Below are 17,028 nucleotides of genomic sequence, written 5' to 3'. Positions count from 1 at the left end.
CCATTTAGAACAGAGATGAGGAAGAACTTCTTTACTCACAGAGTGGTGAATCTGTGGAATTCATTGCCACAGGTGGCTGTGGAGGTCAAGACGTTAAGGCAGAGGTTGCTAAGTTCTTGGCTGGTCAGGACATGAAGGGCTACAGGAAGATGACAAGTGACTGGGGCTGAGAGGGAAATGGATCAGCCATGATGAAATAGCAGAGCTGACTTGATGGGACAAATGGCTCCTATTTTGGCCTTCTGGAATTTAAAGTTGCTGACCGTCTCCACTTCTGATTCTCCGATGAGGACTGGCTCAGAGACCTCTATCCCCTTCTCCTGAGGTCAATAGTCAGCTCCTTGGTCTTTCTGGCATTGAATAAAAGGTTGTTATTGTTGCATCACTGGGCCAGATTTTCAATCCCCCACCTCTATGCTGATTCATCACCACCTTTGATTCGACCTACACCAGTCGTATCGTCAGCAAGCTGGAATGTGGTAATAAAGCCATGATTAGCCACACAGATATGAGTAAAGCCAGTAGAGCAGAGGGCTAAGCTCACATGCTTGTGGTGCTCCTGTGCTGATGGAGATTGTGGAGGAGATGTTGTTGCCAACCTGAACTGACTGGGGTCTGCAGGGGAGCAAATCGAGGATCCAATTACGCAAGGAGATACCGAGGCCAAGGTCTAGGAGCCTGTTGATTAGTTTTGAGGGGATGATAGTATTGAATGCAGAGCTGCCTCATAACCTAGTAATCAGTCTGTTCACCTTCCTGCAGATACCTACCCAGCCAGAAACTGGATAAGCCTGTAAACAAGACTATTTGGATTTGATTTGGTAGATAATAAGTTGGCTGCTCCCATCCAAGGTTGTGTATCTCTGCCTAGCACACAACATAGGAGGCCATTCAGCCCATTGAGCAAATGCCGGCTCTCAGAGCAATCCCCTCAATCCCATTGGCCTGTTTAGTTCTCACATTCTCACATGTGCTCTAAAAAGAGAGCTGCTTGGACTGTGGAATGCAATACTAATCATTTGGTAAAATCTGGTTCAGGGGCTATTTATATGAAGCCAGTGCAGACACAAGACAGATTTATGTCATTTTGCCACTCTGGGGTCAGGATGAGCTTGTATCCACAACCTCAAATCCCAAACCTGCCCAAATTCCTGTCACGAACTCTCTCCCCTATCAGTTTTTGGGGCTGATAATAGAAGTTTATGTAGTTTAATTATAAGGATTAAGGTCCGGGCAGCAGACTGTATTAGCAGGGCAGCTGCGCCTTGAGTTCGTCTGCCTCGTCAGCCGAGATTTTAAACTTCACTGCTATCAGCCACTTGGATCTGGCCTACGATCTCATTTGGCAAGTCCAGTTCCACTTTGCCAACCTCCCACTCACTGACTCCCACTGATTGTGTGAAGCAGGCAACATTATCCCATCCCAGCCCACCCCGCACTCCTCCTCTCCTCACCCCCCAAATCAGGCGGAAGGTACAAAAGCTTAAAGAACACATACTACCAGGCTCAAGGGCCGCTTCTGTCCTGCTGTTATCAGACTTTTGAACTGAACTTTTTATTGGATGAAGTTGAGCTCCTGACCTCACAATTTGCCTCATCAGGGCCTCAGCACTTTACCTAACTGCCTAAACTGCATGTTCTCTGTAACTGTAACACTATATTCTGCATTTTGCATTTTAATTCTCTTTTCTATTTCCTCGATATACTTATGTACAGAATGACACATCAGGATTTCTCATAAACAAAAGCTTTTCGGTGTGTCTCGGTACATGTGACAATAATAAACCAATTACTCACCCAGACTGAGGCCTTGTTTAAAAGGTGCTTTCGGAGTAGTTGTTGTACTTGGTATTTCAGAGGGCTGCCTTGGGGGCTGGGATTGGTTACATTCAGATTGATGGCCTGAGGGTGAGGGTCGCTAGGGTCATGAGCGCTGAATTTGCAGTGTGGGATCAAAGACGGTAAGTATTTGCGTAACAGATTGTGTTACTTCTGAAAGAGTCACCAATAAGTTCAGGATAGAGTGCATTATTACAGACACATACATGGTCAGTTAACAGAATCTCTCGAGGCAAATAGTTAAGTTTTCAATATTTTAACAATCTGGACCATCTCTTGATCATACACATAGCATCAAAGACCCCTTTGAAATAGTCTGAAGTGATGTAATATCCCTGTACCCTGAGGTGCCTCAGTCGATTGTTCTCAAAAGGCAGCAGGCTCTTTCCCTCTACCTTTGTCTCGGTGAATAATGATACCTTTTCAGTGCATCTTGTAAAGCAGGCCCCACAAAACAGCCACTAGCTCGGAATAACGATGAGGCTGGAGAGTAACAGCCTCTAACTCCACCCTGTTTAACTAGTTTTAATCCACTCAGACAGGCTGTGAAAAACTGGCACTTCTGGGCAGGGGACCGGTATGGCAAATACTCTGCCAAAGCCCAAAGACCACAAGAAACTGCAGAGAGTGGTTGGCACAACTTGGTTTATCACAAAGGCTTGTATCTCCCTTGTGGACTCTATCTACAACAGTCGCTTCCTCAGAGAAGTAGACAGCATAATCCATCCCACCCCTGGATAATCTCTCTTTGACCCCCTCCACTCCATTGGGCAGAGATTACAAAAGCCTGAAAACACACACCACCAGGCTCGACAACAGCTTTGTTTCTGCTACTATCGTTCTCGACTGATAAAGGCGAACTCTTTGCCTCACCGTTATCTCTCCATTTTATTGTCTGCCTGCACTGTGCTTTCTCTATAACTGTAAGAGCAAGTTCTGCTCTGTGCTTTTCCTATGCACTACCTCGATGTACCTACAGTGGCATGCAAAAGTTTGGGCACCCCGATCAAAATTTCTCTTACTGTGAATAGCTAAGCAAGTAAAAGATGACCTGATTTCCAAAAGGCATGAAGTTAAAGATGACACATTTCTTTAACATTTTAAGCAAGATTATTTTTTTATTTCCATCTTTTACAGTTTCAAAATAACAAAAAAGGAAAAGGGCCCAAAGCAAAAGTTTGGGCACTCTGTATGGTCAACACCCACTTTGGCAAGTATCACAGCTTGTAAACACTTTTTGTAGCCAGCTAAGAGTCTTTCAACTCTTGTTTGGGGGATTTTCACCCATTCTTCCTTGCAAAAGGCTTCTAGTTCTGTGAGATTCTTGAGCTGTCTTGCATGCACTGCTCTTTTGAGGTCTATCCACAGATTTTCAATGATGTTTAGGTCAGGGGACTGTGACAGCCATGGCAGAACCTTCAGCTTGCACCTCTTGAGGTAGTCCATTGTGGATTTCGAGGTGTGTTTAGAATCATTATCCTGTTGTAGAAGCCATCCTCTTTTCGTCTTCAGCTTTTTTACAGATGGTGTGATGTTTGCTTCCAGAATTTGCTGGTATTTAATTGAATACATTCTTCCCTCTACCAGTGAAATGTTCCCCGTGCCACTGGCTGCAACACAAGCCCAAAGCATGATCGATCCACCCCCATGCTTAATGGTTGGAGAGGTGTTCTTTTCATGAAATTCTGCACCTTTTTTTCTCCAAACATACCTTTGCTCATCGCAGCCAATAAGTTCTATTTTAACTTCATCAGTCCACAGGACTTGTTTCCAAAATGCATCAGGCTTGTTTAGATATTCCTTTGTAAACTTCAGACGCTGAATTTTGTGGTGAGGATGCAGGAAAGGTTTTCTTCTGATGACTCTTCCAGGAAGGTCATATTTGTGCAGGTGTTGCTGCACAGTAGAACAGTGCACCACCACTGCAGAGTCTGATAAATCTTCCTGAAGGTCTTTTGCAGTCAAACGGGGGTCTTGATTTGCCTTTCTAGCAATCCTACGAGCAGTTCTCTCGGAAAGTTTTATTGGTCTTCCAGACCTCAACTTGTCCTCCACCATTTCTGTTAACTGCCATTCTTAATTACATTACGAACTGAGGAAACGGCTACCTGAAAATGCTTTGCTATCTTCTTATAGCCTTCTCCTGCTTTGTGGGCATCATTTATTTTAATTTTCAGAGAGCTAGGCAGCTGCTTAGAGGAGCCCATGGCTGCTGATTGTTGGGACAAGGTTTGAGGAGTCAGGGTATTTATAAAGCTTTGAAATTTTCATCACCTGGCCTTTCCTAACAAATACTGTGAACAAGCCATAGCCATAACAAACTAATTAAAGTCTGAGACCTTGGTAAAAGTTATCTAAGAGCTCAAATCTCTTGGGGTGCCCAAGTTTTGCATGGTGCTCCTCTTCTTTTTTTCACTCTAAAACTGTACAAAACAAAAATAATACACTAATCTTGTTTAAAATATTGAAAAGAATTCTTTCTTTAACTTTATTACTTTTGGAGATCAGTTCATCATCTACTCACTTAACTATTCACAGTAACAGAAATTTTGACCAGGGGTGCCCAAACTTTTGCATGCCACTGTACGTTTTGAAATGATCTGCATGGATGGGTTGCCAAGGTTTATACAGTGCCTTGGTACATGTCACAATAATAAACCAATTCCAATTAAAAGCCCTCACACTTCAAAAGAAAATGTGTGAACTGCTTGATGCAATGAAAATTAGACAATGAAATGTCTCAATTATACACTTTGTTCCTCTCCACGCCTTGAGCCGCGTCAGGTGTCAATCTTTTAGGATTGATCCTAGGATTGACCTTCCTTAGGATCAGTCTATTTTTTACAAGGCCGAGCTGCTAGCTCAACACTCAACCCAGTATGGACGGAAAACGTGCAAGGAGCTGGCCAGATTTGAACCTGGGACCACTCGCCTCAAAATCAGGTGCACACCACCAGCAGTGGCTCAATTGTACTTACCACATTATAAATAAAGTATAACTTTGGGGAAAAAAGTACCCATTGTTTCTTAGTTTAAGCTCTGTATTGGTTGATTTTCCCCTCTCAAAGATCAGACTGATTCTTCAATTGGCAGATTATTCACTCTAGGATACAACACATTTACTGTAGGTAAAATTCCCAGCATCCTGTTACAGAGTTTATCATTCCGAATTCCTGCCCACGCTTTCTGAAATAAGCCAGCAATGGGCACAAAAGCTAGGAGAGGCACAAAGTGGAGCTGCCAGCTATTTAATTGGCATCAATTATTTTAATTACTGTCAAAATTACCCCAATGTGTGAGTGGGTTTACTGGTTGGTTTTGCTGTGTGTGCTTTATAAAGTATTGTCACCAATCCCCAAATTATCCACAATGTGAAATGAGCATTAGAGCTGGAGGTACACATTGACAAACTGATGAATTATTGCTCATTTTACAGCACTGCCCATTCAAACATGCTCCTGCTTTGTGCCAGCAAATTTAACACTAACTCACTATAATTCTCAGAGGTTTCATTCACTATATATATTAATGTTCTATCCAACGTGCTGGCTCAGATTCTCAGTACAAAGTCATAACCCGTGGCAAGTGCACCCCCTCGGTGATCTCTGCTGCTGTCTGACTTTTCGACCAGGTGCACACCCAGACTCACTTTTCATCTATCACCTATCAGCGGTCCCCAACCTTGTTTGGTGCCATGGAGCCTTACCACTAATCGAGAGATCCGTGGGCCCCTCTGTACTCCTGTAGCTTGTACTCCGTCAATTGCATCCCCCCATCTTATTCTGGCTTCTTCCCTCTTCCTTTCCAGTCCTGAAGGAGGGTCTGGATCCAAAACATCAACTGTTTATTCATTTCCATAGGTACTGAGCTCCTCCAGCATTGTGTGTGTGTGTGTGTGTGTGTGTGTGTGTGTGTTGCTCTGGATTTCCAGCTTCTGCAGAATCTCATATTTACCACTGACGGGATTAACCCACCACCCCCCTCCCCGGATCAGCAGCACTGAGACAGAGCGAGGGTTTCGATACAAAGGACTGGGCTGTTCCAAGCAGCCTGAACGCTGCGTCCTGCATGCCCTGCCACACCATGGTTCACTCCCGCTCCCCAGAGAAAGTGCTGGGAAAGTGAAAACTTAAATCACCACAATAAATCTGCAAACAGGTTAACTGTGTGGCCGGGAGATACTTGCATAGAGATCAGTGCACTTCTAGAAATATTTGTGAAGCTTGGTCTCCACGGAGATGGGCCCCCCATTGGTGAGAGAAAAGAGCTTTTAAATTGATTAGGCAGAGTTTGGTCTTTATTTCCCAGCTACCCACCTTATTTGGGTCAGGTACATGAAGGGCCAGAGAACAGAGCACTGTGTGATATGTCCAATCTTCCCTCTACCCCATATAATGAAGAAATATTAGACAGACACGGCATCAGTACAGTTCCTCCTCTGCATGTCAACCTAGATTATCTAGTTAGGCAAATGCTGTTCAAAGTCCAGGCAGAAGTCACTATGCTAACACCAGGGCCACAATTTTTGGCCCATATTTTTAGAGAAGTACAGCACAGAAACTGGCCCTTCAGCCCATCTAGTCCATTCTGAAACCATTTAAACTGCCTACTCTTATTGATCTGCACCGGGACCATAGTCCTCCATACCCCTATCATCCATGTACCTATCCAAATTTCTCTTAAACGTTGAAATCAAGCTCACATGCACCACTTGTGCTGGCAGCTCGGTCTTTCACCTATGACCTCTGGTTATAGTCCCACCCCCCCCCTCAACCTCAGTGGAAAAAGCCTGCTTGCATTAACCCTATCAATACCCCTCATAATTTTGTATACCTCTATCAAATCTTCTCAATCTTCTATGCTGTAAGGAGTACAGTCCTAACCTATTTAATCTTTGCTGATAACCCAGGTCCTCCAAACTCACAGCCTCGACCACCAGAAACAAGAGCGACAGCTTTGAGGAACACCACCACCTGAAGCTTCCCTCTGAGTCAAACACCACCCCGACTCCTTTTGTACACTGGTCACTTGTCAGTCTGTGTCTGTTTTCTGTAAATTCTATTGCATTTCTTTTTTCCCTGTGAATGCCTGCAAGAAAATAAATCACAAGGCAGTACACAGTTTGAAAATAAATTTACTTAGACCTTTGGTGGTTCACCAGCATAATAGAGTCTTGTCCAAGTGCACTGCAGGAGCACCTTCACCAAACTGGAAAACTGTGCAGTGATACAGGATCTCTGAGGATCTGACCTGGTCCCAAAACACTGATGTAGTCATAAAGAAGGCAAGACAGCGGCTATACTTTATAAGGAGTTTGAAGTGATTTGGCATGTCAACAAATACACTTAAAAACTTCTATAGTTGTACCGTGGAGAGCACTCTGACAGGCTGCATCACTGTCTGGTATGGAGGGGCTACTGCACAGGACTGAAAGAAGCGGCAGAGGGTTGTAAATCTAGTCGGCTCCATCTTGGATGCTAGCCTACAAAGTACCCTGGACATCTTTAGGAAGTGGTGTCTCAGAAATACAGTGTCCATTATTAAGGACCTCCAGCACCCAGGGGATGCCTTTTTCTCACTGTTACCATCAGGTAGGAGATACAGAAGACTGAAGGGACACACTCAGCGATTCAGGAACAGCTTCTTCCCCTCTGCCATGAATGGACTTTGAAGCTTTGGACACTACCTCACTATTTTTAATATATGGTATTTCTGTTTTTGCACATTTTTAAATAATCTATTCAATTATGTGATTGATTTACCTGTTTATTTATTATTATTTTCTCTCTCTCGCTGCTCGATTATGTATTGCATTGAACTGCTGCTGCTAAGTTAACAAATTTCACGTCACATGCCGGTGATAATAAACCTGACTCTAATTCTGATAATTCAGGCAAATGGGATTATACGAGGTGGGCAAAGCGGGGCAAACATTGGTGCTCTATGACTACGAAAAGCACTCCAGCGCTTCAGGAAGGTAGCTTATTCCCACGTTTCATAGAGAATTAGAGATGGGCAGTAAATGCTCCTCCCTGCAATGCTCATATCCAGAAAAATGAACTAAACTAACATATGCTTCTCTTCATTAATGATAAATTGTAGAACTTGAGAAAAACAGTGCGTCTCCTCAAGCTGTAGGTGCACAAGCAAGGCAACAAATCTGAATCCCAGCCCAAGCTACTTGTGGACCTCAATGGATGAGTGACACTGATCATCATCACCTGCAGGTCAGAGGGGTCTAATTTCGTTATATAAGCCTCGTACCTGCTGCTTCCTTCATGAGTTAGCTAGCTTCAGGCTGAAGTGCATCATGACCAATCAGATGGTCTCCTGAACTACAACAATGTGCTGAGAGTTAGACCGGGCGGCCTGGGAGGTTCAGGTTGCTTACCACCTGAGGTGGTCTTTCACTCTGAGCAATCCTGAGTGATGGCTGTCGGCAGCTACAGGAAGAGCGAGTTCCATGAAATGCCACCGCAGGCCAGTCTTTCCTTATCGCTCGTTAGCCAGCACTCCGTCACTTTGTCTGGAGCCTACTCCGACCTGACCCAATCAGGCAGCTCCATTGAAGCAAAGCAGGGGAAATCACAGGGGTCCTTAGGGATTGGGCTGGGAACTGCACAGAGGCTTGGGGCAGCGAAGCAGCGGTTGCCATGACAATCGCCTGATTAAACGATTCCCTGCTCTGAAGCGTAACTTGATGCCAGAAAGAATTTCTGTTCTCTCAACAGATTATCTGACACTGAAACTCAGCACCAGAATAGGAATCATTGTGTGAACCATGAACACAGCCAGGCCTCTGGGAATCTTGCCTACTAACAATTAAAGCAAAGATCTTTAAAGAAGCAGGCATCCAAGACTGCACTCGAGCGAAACTACCCTTCTCATTACGCCACAAAGCCAAATAAAAATACATTGACGTAATGTAGAGTATTGTTTCTTACTTACTAACTGTAACGAAGAAGGAAACCGCTTAGGCCATCTGCTTCGTTCCCTTATCTCCCTGTAGCTCTACAACTTGCCTCCTCTCACAAGCCCATTAACTCCCCGTCATTCTTTCAGCCATCGTCTACATTAGGAGCATTTTTTTTAAATAGTAGCTAGTCAACCTACAAGCTTTAGGAACGTGGAATAAAACTGAAGCACCCAGAGGAATCCAAGGGGCAACAAGGAGAGCATGCAAACACCTCACAGTCAGCAGGCGAGGCCAAGATCGAACCCGAGTCCCTCAGCACATTTTCCTCTGCCATCTCAATATTGCTTAATATTCAGAAGTATATTGACCTGTGTTTTGAATAAACTAAATGACTTGGTGTCCATGACCCTCTGGAGAACAGAATTCCAGAGATTCATCACTCTCCAAGTTCTCCTCATCTTAGACCTAAATGGTCTTTCCCTTTATTCCAAAACCGGGACCTCTGGTTCCAGACTCCACCCTGCATCCACCCTCTTGAGTCCTGTTGGAATTTTATGTGTCAATGAGATCATCTCCTAATTTTCCTAAACACTAAAGTATACATGTCTCATTGATTCAATCCCTCTTCATACAGCAAACTCACCAACTCAGGAACCAGTCTGGTGTATCTCTATTGCATACCCTGTCCCGGGACAAACACAGCACTGTAGTGTTGGTCTCCCTACCTCTTGTTACTTAAGCCCTACATAACTGCAGTAAGACAACTTTAAGAATCCTCTTGCATAGAGACCAACTGCTTCTGCAACCACGTGACCCGTAAGCAAGAACAGCACATTTGAAGAGGAAAGGCTTTATAATGAACTGCCAGGCTAGCATACGTAAAGCCATATATCGCTCTGCCTGGCTTTTAGTCATGGGGCATTAAGCATGCACAGCTTAACATCTCCCCACTCTTTGCCAAGGCTGTTGCACTGAACCTTTGCTGAATGTCTGCAAGGTCTAAATAAAATAATGACATCCCAATACTTAAATCCAATGAAGTAAAGCAAGATGTGATCTGCTACAGTGGTCAAATGATTCATCAGGTTTACTGGGACTCATCACAGCTGTAAAAATACCCAGCCACTACTACGTTTATCTGTCCTCTCAAAAGATGAGTTGACCTTTCCACTGGCCATTAATCTCCCAGCGGCCTGAGGGCGGCCAGAGATCAAAGTTCAAAATAAATTTCATTATCTAAGTCCTTATGCATCACTATATACAAATAACATTCATTTTCCTGTGGGCATACTCAACAAATCTAAAGAATAGTAACTAAACTGGATCAATGAAAGATCAACCAGAGTGCAGAAGACAACAAACTATGCAAATGCAAATATAAATAAATAGCAATAAACAATGTGAACGTGAGATAAAGAGTCCTTGAAAGTGACTTCATTGGTTGTGGGAACATTTCAATGATGGGGCAAGTGAAGTTGAGTGCAGTTATCGCCTTTTATTCAAGAGCCTGCTGGTCAAGGGGTAATAACTGTTCCTGAACCTGGCGGTGAGTCCTGAGGCTCTTTTACTCTCTACCTGTGAGAAGAAAGCATGGCCTGGGTGGTGGAGATCTCTGATGATGGATGCTGCTTTCCTACAACAGTGTTTCATGTAGACGAGCTCATTGGTTGGGAGGGCTTTGCCCATGATGAACTGAGCAGAAGCCACTACCTTTTGTAGGATTTTCTGTTCAAAGGCATACATGGGAATAGTGTGACGCAAGGCTCCTGTACACTAATCTGCTGGGCCCGCTGTTATTCCTTTCTCCATGTAGTCGAGTGGATGAACGTTGAAACTCTCGTTCTCTCGTTAAGCATCTCCATGGTTTCACTCCTCTCTGTTTCTGTAATCTCCTCCAGCCTTGCAAGTCTGCACTCCAAATTCCCACCTCAGTTTCCATACTCTGTCACTGCCCCCACACCCAGCAGCTCTCGACACAAACACTCCCAAGTCTCCTCCGTCAAGGCTTTCTGAAATCATTCAGCTTTCTGTCACCTTTCCTCTTTCTGTGGCTGGTGTCAAATTTTGTTTGATAACCTTATGAAATGCCACATGTTGTTGCTTAATTTAAAGGAACGGCATAGCAAAAATAAAATTCTTCAAACAATGGGGAGAAGGAGAGGCTGTGCAATTATTTTGTTAAAATTACAGCACAAGTACATAATGCAGCAATGGTCCTGGGCATGAGTACCATCATACCATACATCTGCAAAGGTGGTAATGATATACAAACTGTGGAATCCAGATCAAATGTCAGGAATGCATAAGTGATGAGATTTTTGTCTTTGAACTGGCCGTACGCAGAGCAAGACTGGCTAAAGACAACCCGGCATGGGATCAGGAAGAGCTGGTCTAGCAGGACACTCACAAATCGGCTTATGTTACCGCTGAAAATATGTGCGGTGACTCTGCTGAAACCAATCAAGAATGCTGTAAAACATTGGCAGAGCAACATCCGCAATTCATTTCTGGTACTCTTAAAGCTTTGTTCCTGTTGATCACCTAATAGGCAAGAGTCTAACACAAGGAAACACAAAGCGGAAAGAGGTCTGACTGGCAAGTCACAGCAGGCTGCACTAATCTAATCAGAGACACATTCTCACTCAGCAAGCAACCACAGACCCAGAAATCATCCTAATGATAAACCCTTACAGCACCAAGACCAACTGAATACCGTGCACCCGCCATTTCGTACTCAGACTGCATAGCTTCCAAACACACACACACACGGAAGAGGACAACATGCCTCTGTACGTAGAAATAACAAGAGTTTCACATGCACACACCTCACAAGGTCTGCCCATTCAAGTTTGCAGAAGGTTTTATGCTTAATGCTATTTGGATTATGCAGGTTGTACACATTCCAGACTCTAGATGGAGTTAACATACTGACGAAGCAGAACGAGAGGGATAAATAATTGAGTTACTGAGCGGAAGGTAACAAGAGTTTCACATTAGCAAGGCCAGAAATGAACTATCTGCCTTGCTGCACTTCAGCCAGGTTTATTATGGCAGAATGTTTTGTGATCCTGAACATCGTGGTGTAACCTTGGAGTGATGCGTCATACCTGGTGAGCTCTCACAGTCATCTTCATCACTATTGTCCTGGCAGTTGTTCACTCCATCACAAAGAAAGCTCTTGTCAACACACCTTCCATTCTTACAGTGGAAACGGACCGTCGAACATAACAGGGGATTTGCTGCTACGAAACAGAAGGAGTAGTATTAGAGATTTACAGAAATAACCCGCCAACAGCGGCTTAAGACAAAACCGCTTGTTACACGGTGCTACCTGTCTGAAATTATCTAAACAAAATAAGCCAAATTCAAAGACAAAAGTGTCTTTTGTCTGTAAAGAGCTAGGACATGGATATTGATAGACAGAATTCCATTGAACCATCGTCTACACATACAATTTTTTGTGCTGTACCATTTGAGCAGCCCCATTTCTCGTGCTGTTCAATAATTGGAAAGTTGCTTTTAAATACTTCAAGTGGTCTGCAGTAAAAATCTCAGATTATACCAGAGCCCGAACCAGTCGTATCTACTGAAAACTGTCAGTAGATACACAGTATGACACACAAGCTTGTGTGTTATGCAGTGATGGACAATAATGTTGTTATAAAGAAGACATGGTCATGATATTGTAGATGGATGGATGCAGACACAATCTTATACAAGAACTGAGGGAGTCACCGCGGATTTACAGGAATGAATATGGACACAGTTTGTCGTACAGAGATGGATATCACACTCCATATTAAATATTAACCAAGGCTTTGGTAAAATTCTTTAAAATACATCATTCATATCATTCAGCACACGTTTGAGCTCAGTCCTGGAGAATATTTTACTAACAGAACATTTTATCATGAAGAGATTTTAAATATTGTTTGCGGTCATTTCCTCTCCTGCATCTGTGAACCATCAGTGAGAATTGCAAAGGAATTCATTCAGACCCCTGCATTGATTAGCCAGTAAACCAAAGACAGAAAAAGACCGTTGTCTCTTGATTTGCAACTGGATGTTCTCTTTTCTCCCCTCTCCCATTGGGCAAGATATAAAAGCCTGAAAACATACACCACCAGGCTCAAGGCCAGCTTCTACCCTGCTGCCTCATTAGTTTTAGTTCCAATAAGCTGGACTCCTGAGCTCACAACCTATCCTATGATCTTACCCCTTGCTGTTTACCTCTGTTGGAGGTGGAGTTAAGATGGTGCTAAACGGCAACTCCTTTGCTTGCATCTTCGGAAAAAGCTCTATTTCCATCTTTAGTATCTTAATTTTTCCCTTTCAGGGTTCTTTTTAAGACCCTGACATGGAGTTACACGCAGGCTTCAGTTCTTTGCGGGAATGGGACCCATTCTCGGGGTTTCAGGACTGGCTGTTGTTGTTTGGCACGCCAAGGGTTCGGCCTGAGAGTCCGGCTCGAATCTGAAAGCCTAGGATCTCGGGGCTCTGGAGACGGGCCGATCAAGGATCAGTGTCACAGCAGGAGACCCGTGTGTCGTCGGGGAGGCCGGAAAATCTTTCACTGTGGGCCCGAAGACCCGAGGTCTTTGTGATCTTCAGGCAGAGAGCTTGTAAAAAGCAAAGAAGCTAACTTTTTAACATCATAAACCAGCAGGCTGTTGTTATGTCTCCCACTTGCTGTGAAAATGGGGGACACCTCCCTCTCCCTTATTAGGGAGAGTGAGAATCCATGGTTTGTTGAATGCTGAATGAAATGCGATACTCTTTGGGGTAACTGCAAGGTCTGTGTCTCTGCTGTCGCCCAGCTCACGCTTGTGCTCGGAGCAGGTGTGCTTTTTTTTGCTGGAGGAGGGGGATCGATGCTTGCTGCCACTTACACGTTGGTGGGGGGGGGACTTTGGTGTTCTCACGTTTAACTGTCGTCCATTCTTTGGGACACTTCTCTGCTTTTGTGGATGTTTGCAAAGAAAAAGCATTTCAGGGATGTATATTGTATACATTTCTCTGACATTAAATTGGACCCTTAAATCTACTCTGCACCTTCTCTGTGCCTGTTACACTTTATTCTGCATTCTGTTATTAGTTTACCTTGCACTGTGATCTGTATGAGCAGAATGCAAGACAAGTTTTTCACTCTACCTCAGCAGATGTGGCAATAATAGACCTATTTCATTTCTGGTGTTATTGTTCGGAGTAGTGGTGGCTAGATATCCTGGTCAATAACATCCCTCCATGCTATGGCATGGTCTTCGCTAAGAAGCTCAGGGTCAATAACCTACTTTCGCACAGGAAAGTCACTGCCATCTAAATGTCCAAGCCAAACTTATCTTCAGATTTCTTTTACTGAAAGTGAATGACCATCAGAACAGACTGTGAAAGAAATGTATGTTGTTGGTAATTGGGGATGGGAAGAGAGGAGGTGATCCTCAGGTAATGTGGGGAAAGAGGGTGGAGAAATGCAGAGTGAAGCAAAAAGCTGCAGGTGCTGCAACTCTGAAATAAAAACATACAGAATGCTAGAAACACTCAGCAGATCGAAATGTTGACTGCACTGTTTTCCACAGATGCTGCCCAGCCTGCAGCATTTTGTGTGCGTAAATCAGACATCATGGTGGTTTGGGCTGGGCATCTCCAGGGCTCCAGTGGTTAGATCAGAGATGCCAGCTGGAAGAGACACTGCCCGAGCACCCCCCCCCCCAGGAAACCGGTTTATTGCATGATTGCATGGAAGGATTTAAATAGTCAACCTTGGCACTTTGCAAAAGTTACTCCTCCACAATAAAACACACACAAAAAATGCTTCTCTGTAAATCTGAAATTAAAACAGAAAATGCTGGAATTACTTAGTGGAGCATCTGAGGAGGGAGAAGCACATCTCATATTTCAGGCCAATAACCCTTCCATGGCACGTGGCGTTTTCCCCTCCACCCACACCCGTATCCCTGGCTGGCATGGATAACAGCTTCAGTCCGGAGGAAGCTCACTAAAATGATACCTGCCTCCACAAGACACTTGGAGGACCATCAAACCTTGCCACACCTGCTTCCGTTGCTGGAGGGCTCTGCGGGGTGCTGTAGGACGCAGGTCTAACGCATCCTTTGCTAACTTGGTCTTTAAAGCGGGGCTGGACAATGGAGGCATGTGCTGATCTTCACTGAATGGAGCAATGTGTCACATAAGACTTGCAGATGGAGGTTCCTCAGGCACGTTGCTTAGGTCTTATTGCGTCACCACAGTCAACAGCTGACATCAGTGACCACCCTACTTTGTATGTAAATAAAACTTCCTCACTTACCCAACAACACAATAGGCCGCTTTCCTCTACGTTCTACAAGTCACCAGCTATGTGAATATATTGGCAGTAAGCAACTGTCCCCTTCAGTGCAGAACAAGAACGTCCATCAACAACAAATATTATTTCAGAACTACGCCTGGGATCTGAATGATGCTCTGCAAAAACCATGAGCGACTGTTGGTGTCACCAGCACAGGGCAGGCCACGTGACTGTGGGCGTCACTAGCTTAGGTCAGACTCTGTGACCACAGACATCAGTGACCTGGTATAGGTCATGCAACTGTAGGCATCACCAGCCTGGGACAGGCTGCAGACACACAACTGTATGGCCATCACTTCTCCAAAAGCTATGTCCATCAATCGATCTTGCTAGTGTCTCACTCATGGAGATGGCCACAAGTTTTCAACAGCTTTACAGTAGTCCAGTCAAGGTGCAGAAACTCACAGCTTTGTCACTCCAACAAGAAGCAGAGTAAGCTCTCCCCTTGCTCTCTTGGTGCCAGAGGCTAGGATTCAGCATCTCCTGGACCTTCCACCATGGGATTCAGCATCTCCTGGACCTTCCACCATGGGATTCAGCATCTCCTGGACCTTCCACCATGGGATTCAGCATCTCCTGGACCTTCCACCATGGGATTCAGTATCTCCTGGACCTTCCACCATGGGATTCAGCATCTCCTGGACCTTCCACCATGGGATTCAGCATCTCCTGGACCTTCCACCATGGGATTCAGCATCTCCTGGACCTTCCACCATGGGATTCAGCATCTCCTGGACCTTCCACCATGGGATTCAGCATCTCCTGGACCTTCCACCATGGGATTCAGCATCTCCTGGACCTTCCACTATGGGATTCAGCATCTACTGGACCTTCCACCATGGGATTCAGCATCTCCTGGACCTTCCACCATGGGATTCAGTATCTCCTGGACCTTCCACCATGGGATTCAGCATCTCCTGGACCTTCCACCATGGGATTCAGTATCTCCTGGACCTTCCACCATGGGATTCAGTATCTCCTGGACCTTCCACCATGGGATTCAGCATCTCCTGGACCTTCCACCATGGGATTCAGTATCTCCTGGACCTTCCACCATGGGATTCAGCATCTCCTGGACCTTCCACCATGGGATTCAGTATCTCCTGGACCTTCCACCATGGGTTTCAGCATCTCTGAGACCTTCCACCCCACTCTGTGAAACTACACCCTGTTGGCAGCTCAGAAGCTGCCGGTTTATTCTGACAGCTTAGCACTGCTCTAAGTGATCTCCTGAGATGGCTGTAACCGCTGTAGGAATGCCTGTAAGCAGATTAAACAGAGGGGATGAAGGGTGTTGCTGGGCTTCAGGACCTGAGTTCCAGGGAAAGGTTCGGACATTATTCTCAGGAATGCAGGAGAATGAGGGGAGATCTTATAGAGAGATACAATTATGAGGGGTATAGGTGGGGTAAAAAAATGCAATATTTTTCCCTTCAAGTTGGATGAGGCTAGAACTAAGAGGTTATGGGTTTAGGATGAAAGGTGAACTTCCTCACCCAGCGGCTGGTGAGCGTGGAATGGACTCCTGGCAGAAGTGGTGGATTCAGGCTTTAACTGCTTCACTTAAGAGAAGTTTGGATAGGTAGGTAGATAAGTGGGGTATGAAGGAGTGCAGTGCAGGTAGATGGGACAAGGCAGAATATCAAGATGGCTTGGACTAGATGGGCCAAAGGACCTATTTCTGTGCTATAGTATTCTATAAAAGAGCCGGTGATAAGGAGAGGTCCTATTTTACACAGTTTATGGTTTGGATCATATGGCCTGGAACAGATTCATTTCTGGTGAAACAGAATTAATAATTGTAGGGGATGTATTTGTTCTGGGAGGGGGCAAGGAAGTTGCATAACTCCACTGAAGAACCGTCACAAACTCAGTTCTGTGCCGTATCTTTCCTCTGCTTGGTGACGCCGAGGACCCTGCCTCGCCT

The 17,028-nt window shown here is 44.7% G+C and overlaps 1 protein-coding gene across 7 annotated transcripts in view; it reads right to left on the bottom strand.

Moving 5' to 3' along the window:
- The window catches only part of ldlrad3 (low density lipoprotein receptor class A domain containing 3), a 148,635-nt gene that overhangs the window by 42,571 nt on the left and 89,036 nt on the right, over window positions 1–17,028 (bottom strand). For 5 of the 7 annotated variants that reach the window (XM_059975435.1, XM_059975440.1, XM_059975439.1 and 2 more), the window contains one exon: window positions 11,863–11,997. In XM_059975435.1, coding sequence (XP_059831418.1) covers window positions 11,863–11,997 — 135 coding nt within the window. The remainder of the gene's footprint in view (window positions 1–11,862; window positions 11,998–17,028) is intronic. The other 2 variants (XM_059975436.1, XM_059975442.1) reach the window with 1 other exon arrangement.

Source organism: Hypanus sabinus, chromosome 7 (genome assembly GCF_030144855.1).
Source record: "Hypanus sabinus isolate sHypSab1 chromosome 7, sHypSab1.hap1, whole genome shotgun sequence".
NCBI lineage: Eukaryota > Metazoa > Chordata > Chondrichthyes > Myliobatiformes > Dasyatidae > Hypanus > Hypanus sabinus.
The sequence above is the reverse complement of the archived record's forward strand: the minus strand, read 5'-3'. Positions and strand labels throughout refer to the sequence as shown.